The sequence below is a fragment of the Macaca nemestrina genome, chromosome 2 (genome assembly GCF_043159975.1).
Source record: "Macaca nemestrina isolate mMacNem1 chromosome 2, mMacNem.hap1, whole genome shotgun sequence".
NCBI classification, from domain to species: Eukaryota; Metazoa; Chordata; class Mammalia; order Primates; family Cercopithecidae; genus Macaca; species Macaca nemestrina.
Window position 1 is genome coordinate 3,839,318 of NC_092126.1, and position 12,924 is coordinate 3,852,241.

A 12,924-nucleotide genomic window follows, 5' to 3' on the forward strand; every position below is an offset into this window, starting at 1 on the left:
CAATGAATAGAAATTCTTAGTTTGACTCTAAAATTGAAAAGGAGAAACTATGTAGCTAAAAAGTAAAATTTTTTCATCTTTGGTTTAGAATTCTCAAGTTATACTTTATCTTAAAATTTTAAAGTTTAATTTTAGTTATTACACCTTTGGCACAGTCTTAAGGATAATGATATTATTATATAAACTTGAGTATTTAGAGCCATCTCATCTATCCTGCAATAAATACATTGAATAGTTTTGAAGTTGGGTTTGAGACTTAGATTTGTCATTGTTTATCTTAAGAATTTGAGATTTAAAAATTCTCATTTGTTATCTCAATTTTTGTTAAGGGTTTCTAAGCATTTGTAAGGAAGTCACACCTTTATAAAATCAGGCATATAGAAAAATGAGGCGTTAAGAAATTTGGATATTTTAAACTTTGTTTAAAGTAAAAACTTTGGATTTATTTAGGGGACTGGATGAAGGTGTTTCTTGTACGTCAATTTATGAAAAGCATAGTGCAGGACTGACAAAGGGGATGCATGCCTACAGGTAATTTTTATCCAACTAAAGTTAGATCTTCTCAAAATTCCTGAAAGCAGTAGTATACATAGTCAACCCTTTACCATATAGTTGTACATATTAACAGATACTTAAATATTACAGACATAGTAGTTGAGAATTTATTGATATTTTATTTGGGTAAGACTGTCTTGTCAGTTTAAGAATTATAAAAATGTGAAAGCTGATATTTTGGAATTGGTATCCCTGAAATTATACCGTATTTCATCAGTTCCCAGGTGCACATTTTTCTACCTTTTGACATCTCTGAAATTGGGATGTGTCACAGAGTTGGTGAAGTGTCATTCTTGATCATATAATAATGGTATGCCTTACAATTGACAGTTCAAATTCACTGTAATGAAAAATTGTAAATTGGGAGAAGTAATCTTCTTCATAGTGTTACTCCTTGTTAAATCATAAAAATACACCAGTGTATTGCATATGTTAAAGATAAATGCCATTTTGAAATTCAATAAGAAATTTTCTTACAGTTCTGTAGCATGTTCTTTCAAAGGGGTAGAACATAAAATTCACTCATTTAGACTTACACTTCATAAAAGTCAAGAATTACTCTATCATATAGAAAATACTACTGTAACATAAGGAATTAAGTGGAAACATTTAAACTTTAAAAGCATTTTCTTTTAAAGTCAAATGTACAATGTGTTGAACTAAACACTGTTAGTGCAGTATTAAAAAAATAAGATCCCTCCAATTTATTTGGTTTCTTGCAAAAGTTAATTGTAATTCAAAATTGTTAAGATCCAGTGTGTTCAAGGATGCAAAAGAGAACCTTTTGCTCACATGGTATTATAGACTAGTGGGAAAGATACTTGTCACACATAAAGATGTGAGACAAAATGAAGTTAAATGCTACCAGTATAGGTATCTACTATTGACTTCTTTGTTTTAAATTCTGTCGGTAGAGAGTTTGAATTATAGAAGATAAGTGTTTGGAGACATGAATAAGAACAGTCTGTGGTTTAAGCCTTACCTAATACAATGCCTTTCATAAATTATGCTACTATTATATAATGTAATAGTATTAATGTATTTTCCTGTTATAGAAAACTGCTTTATGGAGTAAATGAAATTGCTGTAAAAGTGCCTTCTGTTTTTAAGCTTCTAATTAAAGAGGTAAGACTATTTATTGTATATAACTCAACAGTCATGATCAATGGATTTGTCAATTTGGAAAGAGTGGTGATTAAGATATTCTTGGTTTTCTTTTTCCTAACCTCTTTTTGCGTATTTTTACTTGGAAGGTAAAGACGAAGAAATTTACTCTGATAGAGAAAGAATCTGGGGCATGTATTCTTAAAATTTTGTCTAGTTTTGCTTTTATTACCTGCTGAATGTCTAGCAGAGTTAGGTTCACCAATCTTCATTCTGGTTTTTGGCTGAAGCTCAAGAATTAGTTGTGTTAGGTGAACACTTTAGTGGTAGAAGGAAGATGGTTTTTCATCAGTTCCTGAGAGTGGACGTGTAATGTTGCTTATGAGCATAGCATAGTGTAGTGATTAGAAATTGGAAAGCCTGATTGGTAATGTGGTTCTATCAGTAACTAGCTCTGATCTTTAGTACATTCTCTCTGTTGCTCCTTTAGCTATTAACTTGGGATAAGTGTTTTCTAATTATCTCGTTTGGTTTCCAGGTAAAATGAGACTATATCTAACTATATCTATATGAAAGTGCTTTGAAAAGTACAGAAGCATCAATTTTAAGACATTGGTAGGGGGTGTTAATGAAATTGATAAAATACCATGACATTTGGGTAGATGAAGTTCATTGCCAAGGGCTCCCTTTATCTCTTTTTCATTCAGGAATTAATACTTACTTATTATCTTAGAGAAAGCAAAGTTACATAACTCATTAACTCACATTTGTCTTTCCTTTGGCCTCCAGTGAACTTTTGACATATAAGTAAATTTGTGTTTTGAGTTTATAATAAGCAAATATTTGTTCAGTTTCATTAAAAGTTTTGTATTCTATTAGCCCAGAGCACAGTAGTTGGAAATAAATGTACTTGATTGCCAAAGCAGATTGCAGAATAGCTAAAATCATACACTTACTAGCCTTTTCTAGCCGAGTCTATATTTGGATGGTATGAATCTAAATGGATGCCAGTAATTTAAATTAACCTTATTTAGCCAAATTATAGTAGTTTAATAATAATAATTGAGTATGATAGCACATTGCCCTACTTTTTTTTTTTTTTTTTTTTGAGATGGAGTCTCACTCTGTCCCCCAGGCTGGAGTGCAGTGGCGCGATCTAGGCTCATTGCAAGCTCCACCTCCCAGGTTCATGCTATTCTCCTGCCTCAGCCTCCTGAGTAGCTGGGACTACAGGTGCCCGCCTCCATGCCTGGCTAATTTTTTTGTATCTTTTTAGTAGAGACAGGGTTTCACCATGTTAACCAGAATTGTTCCATCTCCCGACCTCATGATCCGCCCGCCTCAGCCGCCCAAAGTGCTGGGATTACAGGCGTGAGCCACCGCACCCAGCCTGCCCTACTTTTTAGGGAAGTACGTTTTGCTGTAAAATACTATGGAACTTATCCTGTACGTATTTGTATCTTTTTGGTTAATTGTTAAATGAAAAGGTGGACAATCTGTATGGTCATTAATATCTCATTCAGTTTGACTTTAAAATCTTGTTTTTTAGGTTCTCAACCCATTTTACATTTTCCAGCTGTTCAGTGTTATACTGTGGAGCACTGATGAATACTATTACTATGCTCTAGCTATTGTGGTTATGTCCATAGTATCAATCGTAAGCTCACTGTATTCCATTAGAAAGGTAAGTTCAAGTTTATTATGGGTTTCACAACTCTGTTTGTATTTTGTAATAACATCTGAAGTGTGTAGAATAGTACTCGGCACAACGTAAATTCTCAATGCAGTCATTATTTTAGTTGCATGAATATGTGTTCCTTCTCCCCCTCCCTTTTTTGTTTGTTTTGCGGGGTAGGAGGTTGGGGATGGCAGGTGCTTTTTAGAGTCACGACTCTACCACTTGACTGTCTAGAGGCCATAGGGATCTGTGGTTGCTGATCACAGACTGGAATACTGGAAGCTACTGTTTTCAGGGCTATCCTGTTAAAAGTGCTTCTTGTTTTGTCTTGAACTAAAACAATGAATAATTTGAATTTCTGACTCGACATTTTATAATGATGGAGTGATATACATTTATTGAATTATTTTTTAGCACTCTGGCTTTTTTCTTGAGTGGGTTCATATTGGCTAGTTTTTAACTTCTTTTTCCTCTTTCAGCAATATGTTATGTTGCATGACATGGTGGCAACTCATAGTACTGTAAGAGTTTCAGTTTGTAGAGTAAATGAAGGTAAGTAATTGAAGTGAATGTTGGAAGAATAAATCAAAAAAGATACCTGTTAGGCATAATGTGTGAAGTAAGCCCAAAGTTTAATACATATATATTCTTTGATTGATCAGTCGATTGAGTCAGTGTCTCTGTCACTCAGGCTGCAGTGCAAAGGCGCAATCTCAGCTTACTGCAGCCTTGACCTCCCAGACTCAAGTCATCTTCCCACTTTAGTCTCCCGAGTAGCTGGGACTGCGGGTGCATGCCACCATGCCCAGCTAATTTTTGTTTTGTTTTGTTTTGTTTTTTTAAGAGACAGGGTTTTGCCATGTTGCCCAGGCTGGTCTCAAAACTTCTGGGCTGAGTGATCTGCCCACCTGGGCCTCCCAAAGTTTTGGGATTACCGGTTTGAGCCACTGCACACTGCAGCCGGCCTTTTTTTTTTTGTTTAAGTCGATGGGGTTTCACTGTTGCCCAGGCCTGAGTGCAGTGGCTCAACTTACCCTCCTGTCTCAGCTTCCCAAGTAGCTGGGACTGCAGGCTTGTGCCACCATGCCTGGCTAAATTTTTTTTTTTTTTTTTTAGAGAGGCGAGGTCTCACTGTGTTGCGCATACTTGCCTTGAATTCATGGGCTCAAGAGATCCTCCTGCCTCAGACTCCCAAAGTCTTGAGATTACAGTCTTGAGCCACTCTGCCTTGCACATACATTCATTTTTTTAAGAACTAAAAGTATATATTTCAGTTCCTGAGTTTGTATCAAATTCATTTATTTATATAAAATTGTATTTTTCTTCTATGTAACAGGCACTGTGCTGGGCTCTGGGGATTCGGTGTAGGGATAACAATAGTAACAGTAACAGTGAAGTGTGATAAATGCTATGATAAGGAGAAGTCAGCCAACTTATATATTAGGAGGAGCTCATTTACTGTAGGTATCAGGGATGACATCTTTGATTAAGTGCTTTTAAGTGGTGATTATTTGAATTAGCCAAATAAGAGGTAGGTGAGAAGTTGATAAGGGGAGGCTGAGAGAAGGAGAGAAGAGTGTTCTAAATACCCAAAGGCCTAGAAATTAGAGATTGTGTGGACATTGTGAGAACTGATAGAAGAAATTTAGTATGACAAATATAGCAACTATAAATGATGGCTAGCTCTCTGAGACATGTTAGGGATTTGGGCTCAGTCCAAAAGACAGTGGAAAGCCATTGAATGGTATTATTATTGTTTAATTTAATTTAATTTTATTTTTTATTTTATTTTTATTTTTATTTTATTTTTATTTTTATTTTATTTTTTAGATAGAGTCTCCCTCCCAGGCTGGAGTGCAGTGGCAGTCTTGGCTCACTGCAACCTCCGCCTCCCAGGTTCAAGCAATTCTTGTGCCTCAGCCTCCTGAGTAGCTGGGATTACAGGCATGTGCCACCACGCCCAGCCAGTATTTATATTTTTAGTAAAAATAGGGTGTCACCATGTTGGCCAGGCTGGTCTTGAACTCCTGGTCTCAAGTGATCCACCCGCCTCGGCCTTCCAAAGTGCTGGGATTACAGGCATGCACACCATCACACCCGGCTAATTTTTGTGCTTTTAGTGGAAACGGTGTTACCATGTTGGCCAGACTGGTCTGGTACTCCTCGCCTCAAGTGATCTGCCCGCCTTGGCCTCCCAGAGTGCTGGGATTACAGGCATGAGCCACTATGCATAGCTGCCATCGAAGGGTTTTACGCAGAGGAGTGATCAAGTACGTGCCCTTTGGAAAAAAGTTATTCTGGTGTCCACATTCAGACTGGTTTAAAGGAGAGTAATACTGAAGGCATGACCCCCCCCACCCCCCCTGAATCAAGGTAGGGATTGTGGAGATTAAAAGAAATGAGTTCGAAAGATACTGAAATGTGACCGTTGAACAGGATTTACCTCATTGTATATGAGGCCATGGAGCGGTGTCTGGCTAGGTGGATGGATGTTGGTGCTATTTAGTTAAATAGGAAAGTGGAAGAGAAGTAGACTTGTAAGAAGGGTAATGTTTTGGACATGTAACTTGTCTGGCAAGATGTTGAAGAGGTAAAGGAGGCAGCACAGCATCATGGGCCTTGGAGGCAGAAGCCACTTTGATTTACTCAGAACACCAAATCAGTCTTCTGCTGTTGCTGAAGATACTGGGGACGCTAGGGCAGATACCGTTCAACTTGAATCTTCCTTACCCACTCTGTATAGTCTTACATCTCATTGATACCTTGTTTTCTGGTACACCTAAAAGGAGTAGAACTTCCAAGTGGCATTTAAAAGCTTTAAGAAAAGTCAAATTTTTACTTTTTTTTTCCCGTCTGAGGAATGGTTTATTTTCTTTTTAAAGAAAAACCGAATTTTTAAAAGAAGGGATCTTAGTTTTTAAATGAAGATCGATATATCTACTATGTACTAAATGTCATTCTTTAAAAGTTTTTCCCTCATAATTTAGTAAATTACTTCCTTTTTTAAAAGAAGGAAAGAGAATATTTGTCTTCCAGGCTAACATCACAAACAATAGATTTCTTCTCATCCATCTCCATTTATAAACTAGCGTGACTGTCTTCTGAGCACAGTATTAAACTTGGGCAGGGAGAGGGAGGGTGTTAGAGAATGAGAGGAAAAGAGAGAGAATACCTACCTACATATAAGGTGACTCTAAAGAAAACCTTTTTACCCTTTAGAAGATCTTTTCATTTTCATTTTTCTTTTTTTCAAACACCAACTCAACCAGAGGGAAGATCTTTTAAAAAAGTGTTTCACTAACTTAAATTTGTAAGGAAATAATGAACTAGATAAAATATACAGTGTTTAATTTATTTAATGAATTTACTCATATTTAAAATAATATCTAAAAAAAGTAATTTAGGAATATTGAGGAGGCAGTGAGACTTGAAGGTTATAAATAGTAGCAATGAGAAAAGGAATATAGATACGCTGTTGAAAAGAAAATACGCCAAGTTTTCTAGTGCTTCCTTCTGTTTTCAGGGGATTATAGAAATCTGAGTGAGTGTGACCTGTTTCACAGGAATCTCCTTTGTGTACTCATTGTGTCTCTTCCTTAGGCTAATAGTCAACATTTAGCATGGACAGTTATCATGAGTGTTGAAACACACTCGCTTCGTCAGAGGGTACTTGGCATCACCTGTGCACAGTTGGTATCCTAGCAGGAGACTAGCTGACACACCATGCTTTTGTTAGCCTAATAATCTTATTTGTTAAAACTTGCCATTTATTGGATTTCTCTATTTTGCCCCGTTACATTATTAACTTCTTATTGAGATCAGATGACTTCTGAATAGTATTTGCTGTATTTTTCCAAAGTAAAGAATATCTTTTTCAGATTTTTCTTTCTTTCTTTAAATTCAGAAATAGAAGAAATCTTTTCTACTGACCTTGTGCCAGGAGATGTCATGGTCATTCCATTAAATGGGACAATAATGCCTTGCGATGCTGTACTTATTAATGGTACCTGCATTGTAAATGAAAGCATGTTAACAGGTAAACTAAATGAGTAAATATCAACGTGAGTTGTTTATGATATATCATTACTAAGTAGTTACTGATTAAGCCTTTTCAAAATTAGCTATGTCATTTGTGTCTTTACTCATGAGTATATTGGATATTAGAGATTTAAAATTCTGAGTAGACCAAATTCTGCATTATACTCAGCTGCAATACTAGATACTGTGCTATAGTGTTGGTCACATCTCTTGGCCTGACTCTGGCTACTCTTTGGACCCTAGGAAATGGTTTATGATTAGGGAAGTGGAAAGAAGGCCTCTTCCCACAGAGAATGTGACTTACAGTATTTGGTTCCCCATTTGAAATGTAAAAAGTGGGAATAAAGAAAGATTTTTATATTTTTCTTGGACTACAGACTTTAAAATGACTTCCCTTTGGAAATTCATGGTCTTGAGATAGAGCTTGTTTTTTTTTTTTTTTTTTTTGAGACAGAGCCTTTTTCTATCACCCAGGATGGAGAGCAGTGGTGCGATCTTGGCTCACTGCAGCCTTTGCTACCAGGTTCAAGCAAATCTTATGCCTCAGCCTCCCAGGTAGCTGGGACTAACAGGTGTTTGCCACCATGCGTGGCTAATTTTTGCATTTTTAGTAGAGACAGGGCTTTACCATGTTGGCCAGACTGGTTGCAAACTCCTGGCCTCAAGTGATCCATCCACCTTGGCATGAGCCACTGTGCCTGTCCAATATCTTATTTTAATTGTGTGAGGTTTTTTTTTTAATTGTCATAGTCTGGTTAGAAAATGATTTATATGTAATACATTTTGAGACTGTTAAGTCATGTCTTAAAACACACAAACACATACATATCTCACACACAAACTTTTACATATCTGACACGCATGCCTTCTTGGAAGCAAGAAATGTGAATGCTACAGAGAATTAATTTTAAAAAAATTTGACTGTTTGTGGTTGTTTGAGAGAACCACCATGTTACTCATTTTCACATCTCTTTTTTGCCTGTCTTTTGTGTTCTCTGTGTGTGTGTGTGTGTGTGTGTGTGTGTGTGTGTGTAGGGGTGGGTCAGGGGTAGGCCCTCACATCTCTTTTGTACAGTGCTCTCCACTGTTACCATCAGTTCTTAGAGATAAGAAAACAGGTGCATGGACTGTAGCAACTACTTAATCTTTTTTGAAATTATTTGAAACTGAACGACACAACTGTTTCTAAATATAAACAAATACTACCTTTGAGCCACAAATCACTTTCTGGAATTATTGTGGAAGATAATATTTGATAATTCTCTGTGAGGAAATTGGTAGACAAAAAATTAAGTCATGTTATCCACATATACAACTCCAACAGTATAGTAGCATTTGAAATATTTAACAATATTTTTTGGTGTTTGATACTGATTCCTGTGCTTTCGTTTAATAATCTGTAAACTGTTTTTTTTTTTTAAAGGAGAAAGTGTTCCAGTGACAAAGACTAACTTGCCAAATCCTTCGGTGGATGTGAAAGGAATAGGAGATGAATTATATAATCCAGAAACACATAAACGACATACTTTGTTTTGTGGGACAACTGTTATTCAGACTCGTTTCTACACCGGAGAACTCGTCAAAGCCATAGTTGTTAGAACAGGTAGGAAACCTCTTAATTAATCTCTTTTTGCATGTTTCAGCATATTTGATACCTACTGAATGTTTAAAAAGAGATTCTGGGCCGGGCGCGGTGGCTCACACCTGTAATCCCAGCACTTTGGGAGGCCGAGATGGGCGGATCACGAGGTCAGGTATCCCGGCCCGCGGGATAGTCGAAGCAGGCCCTGGAGGAGGGGGTGGGAATTTGGGGAACAAGAGATACGAGAAATGGAGACAAGACAGTGCTCTGATCAAGTCTCGTTTAATGGCGGTAATGCAGTGCCTTATATACACTTGGAGGGGAAGGGGTTGGGCCAGAGGCGGAAATGATCTCATCGCAGAGGGCGTGACCAAGTAGGTATTGGTTTCTCTGGTCGAACGTCATGTTGCACCTGCGCTGTCAGGTAGTAATTTTCGCAGGCGCAGGAAAAATGGGTGAAGCAGCAGCAGGAAGAACGCCATCTTTTATGAGGTATTAATACAGGGAAAAAGGTAAATCTAGGGAGGAGGTAGAAGGTGGAAATGAATAGAGCTCAGGCGTTTTTAATCGTCAGTTATTATTCGCTATGGCCAGGGCGTGCAGCTCCGGACGGTCAGGAGATCGAGACCATCCTGGCTAACCTGGTGAAACCCCGTCTCTACTAAAAAATACAAAAAACTAGCCGGGCGAGGTGGCGGGCGCCTGTAGTCCCAGCTACTCGGGAGGCTGAGGCAGGAGAATGGCGTGAACCCGGGAGGCGGAGCTTGCAGTGAGTCGAGATTGCCGAGATTGCATCACTGCCTGGGCGACAGAGCGAGACTCCGTCTCAAAAAAATAAATAAATAAAAGAGATTCTGTTATGGGAGAATTCTCATTTTCTTATAAAAATATAAATAATTCTCCTCTTTTCTTGATAGGATTTAGTACTTCCAAAGGACAGCTTGTTCGTTCCATATTGTATCCCAAACCAACTGATTTTAAACTCTACAGAGATGCCTACTTGTTTCTACTATGTCTTGTGGCAGTTGCTGGCATTGGATTTATCTATACTATTATTAATAGCATTTTAAATGAGGTAGGTATGTGGGACTCTTAATAGGGTTTGAACCTCAATTATTTATCACATGTGGCTATTGAGGATTTGAAATGTGGCTAGTGAGAATGAGGAACTGAAATTTTAAACTAATTTAATTTTAATTAATTTAATGCTAACACAGTCGTGAGACTAGTAGCTATGATATTAGAAAGTCCAGCTATAGAACATTTCCATTATAAAGGACACTTCTTTTGGATGGCTCTGGTTTAGATGGTCTTTTACTTGGTCTTGTGACTTTAAAAAAAAAACCCCACATACTCACCAAAAGCTTTATTTTCTCTTTTTTACCTCTGAGATGTAATATACAGTGTTAAAATGATTTTTGATTATTTAATTGAAGGCGCCGCTTGTCAGAAGCGGAGACTGGCACAGTAAGGTGTGTGCATGCTGAGTCAATATCTGATAAAGCTTGTTGACCGGCTTTGAAGTATGTCATGTGTGAAGTATGTAGCACTATGAAAATGAGATAAGTTTCTTTTGAAAGTAGTTGTCATTCTATAATTCATTGAGCTTTTTTATTTTGCAGAAATATCTGAAGAAAAAAGTATAAATGGTTAATAGATATGTATATATACACACACATACATAAAATTGAAATTCACAATTGAAAATGACTTACAGATTTTCACTAAAGAAATACCCATATTAAATCAGCAAATAATATTGGGGGTTTGACATTTATTTTTGTGTTAATTGTAGGTACAAGTTGGGGTCATAATTATCGAGTCTCTTGATATTATCACAATCACTGTGCCCCCCGCACTTCCCGCTGCAATGACTGCTGGTATTGTGTATGCTCAGAGAAGACTGAAAAAAATCGGTATTTTCTGTATCAGTCCCCAAAGAATAAATATTTGTGGACAGCTGAATCTTGTTTGCTTTGACAAGGTTGGTTCAGTTTAATAGTTACTTTCAAAGGTTACTTTATAGCATTTAAATATTTAGATCAATTTTTTTTATTTTCTTTGTCAACAAATTTGCACACATTCTGTCATGTTCCTCTAATTTTCCTCTTCCTCAACTTACTTGGTATATGCATCATATTTCTATACCATAAGTTGTCACTTAACATTACTGATAGGTTCTTGGAAACTGCAACTTTCAATGAAATGAAACCAGTTTTACCATAGGCTACTTGATACAAATGAGATTTCAGTTCCTATGCCATATTTTGGTAACAGAAAATCACCAAACTTCTAAATAAGGATCTAAAACACTTGTGATACTAATCATTGAAATAAATATGAGCTATACATTTATTTAAGAAAGAAATAAAAATAAGTAAGGTAATTATTTACCCAGTTGTTTTATTTTAGGCTCATGGGTAGTGGGATCCTATCTCAGCAACTGGTGGAACAAGGCAGGAATCAGCCCTAGACAGGATGCCATCGTATTGCAGAGTGTACTCCCACTCGCTCAGACTGGGACCATTCAAATATGCTGGTTCACTTAACTTGCATGGCTTTGAATGTGGGAGGAAACCGAAGTACCTGGAGTGAAACCCATGTAAACAGGGAGAGAACATGCAAACTCCATGTAGATAGTGGTTGCGGCTGGGCCTCAGCTCTCCCCACCACTGGCCCCCATCGTGTTATAAAAAACGGACAAAAAGTAGTATTTGAGGACATGTTGTATTTCTTATTTTCTCAATTTTTAATACTTTGGATATTGCTTATTTGCTCAGAGCTGCAGTTAACTTGATTATATCCAGAATTAGGCCCAGTAGTATTAGTAGTAGTAGTAGTAAAGATTATGTGATCTTTAATTTTTTGGATAGTAATTCTTATTTAACACAATAGGCTCCATACACATATATTTATTATGATTTTATTGGCTTGTAAGTGTGTATGTTTAGTGTTTGCTGTACGATTTTATTGAATATGTTTCAGAATTATGAAGGTCACTGATTTTATGTGAAAATGACAAATTATGTACCTGTGTGAAGTATATCTTGCCTCTTAGAAAGGTTTCTCCTTTCGGCCGGGCGCGGTGGCTCAAGCCTGTAATCCCAGCACTTTGAGAGGCCGAGACGGGCGGATCACGAGGTCAGGAGATTGAGACCATCCTGGCTAACACGGTGAAACCCCATCTCTACTAAAAAATACAAAAAACTAGCCGGGCGAGGTGGCAGGCGCCTGTAGTCCCAGCTACTCGGGAGGCTGAGGCAGGAGAATGGCGTGAACCCGGGAGGCAGAGCTTGCAGTGAGCTGAGATCCAGCCACTGCACTCCAGCCTGGGCGACAGAGCGAGACTCCGTCTCAAAAAAAAAAAAAAAGAAAAGAAAGGTTTCTCCTTTCCTGACCTGGAATTTTCTTTAAAGTTTTCTGAGAATTAAACTTTGACCAAAAAAATCTTCTATCAAACTTTCTGGGTAACTGATGTGATACGAGTTTGATTTTTGTGCATTTCATTATTACAGAAAAAATGGGAAACATGCTCTGTTAGAAAAAAATATGTCACATACTGCCATGATTATTTCATATTTATCTGTTCAAAAAATTTCACTTGTGCTTGTCTTTTTTGGAAACTTCACTAAAATTTTTAAACAGACAAAAGTGGAGAAAAGATGCATGTATAATAAACCCTCATTTACTCATTACCCAGCTTTATCAGTTATCAACACATTGTCCATCTTATTTTATCTATCTGCTCATTTTGAAGGGGACAACATCAGACAAATTATTTCAACCGTAACTCCCTCAATATGTGTCTAGAGGATAAGATATTTAAAATACCACTATCACGTTGAACAGAATTAGCAGTTCTTTAGTTTTTCTAATATCCAGTTGAGATTTCCTCAAATCTCAAATTTTTACTAATTGATTTTTCAGTCAGAATCCAAATAGGGATTGCATTGCTTACAGTTAACAT

At 37.1% G+C, this 12,924-nt stretch overlaps 1 protein-coding gene across 9 annotated transcripts in view; it reads left to right on the forward strand.

The window, feature by feature from the left end:
* Nucleotides 1–12,924, forward strand: part of LOC105470986 (ATPase 13A3) — a 91,933-nt gene that overhangs the window by 38,089 nt on the left and 40,920 nt on the right. For 8 of the 9 annotated variants that reach the window (XM_071090637.1, XM_071090636.1, XM_071090634.1 and 5 more), the window contains 8 exons: nucleotides 451–531; nucleotides 1,611–1,680; nucleotides 3,209–3,343; nucleotides 3,817–3,889; nucleotides 7,242–7,373; nucleotides 8,799–8,978; nucleotides 9,875–10,032; nucleotides 10,753–10,941. In XM_071090637.1, coding sequence (XP_070946738.1) covers nucleotides 451–531; nucleotides 1,611–1,680; nucleotides 3,209–3,343; nucleotides 3,817–3,889; nucleotides 7,242–7,373; nucleotides 8,799–8,978; nucleotides 9,875–10,032; nucleotides 10,753–10,941 — 1,018 coding nt within the window. The remainder of the gene's footprint in view (nucleotides 1–450; nucleotides 532–1,610; nucleotides 1,681–3,208; nucleotides 3,344–3,816; nucleotides 3,890–7,241; nucleotides 7,374–8,798; nucleotides 8,979–9,874; nucleotides 10,033–10,752; nucleotides 10,942–12,924) is intronic. The other variant, XM_071090639.1, reaches the window with a different exon arrangement.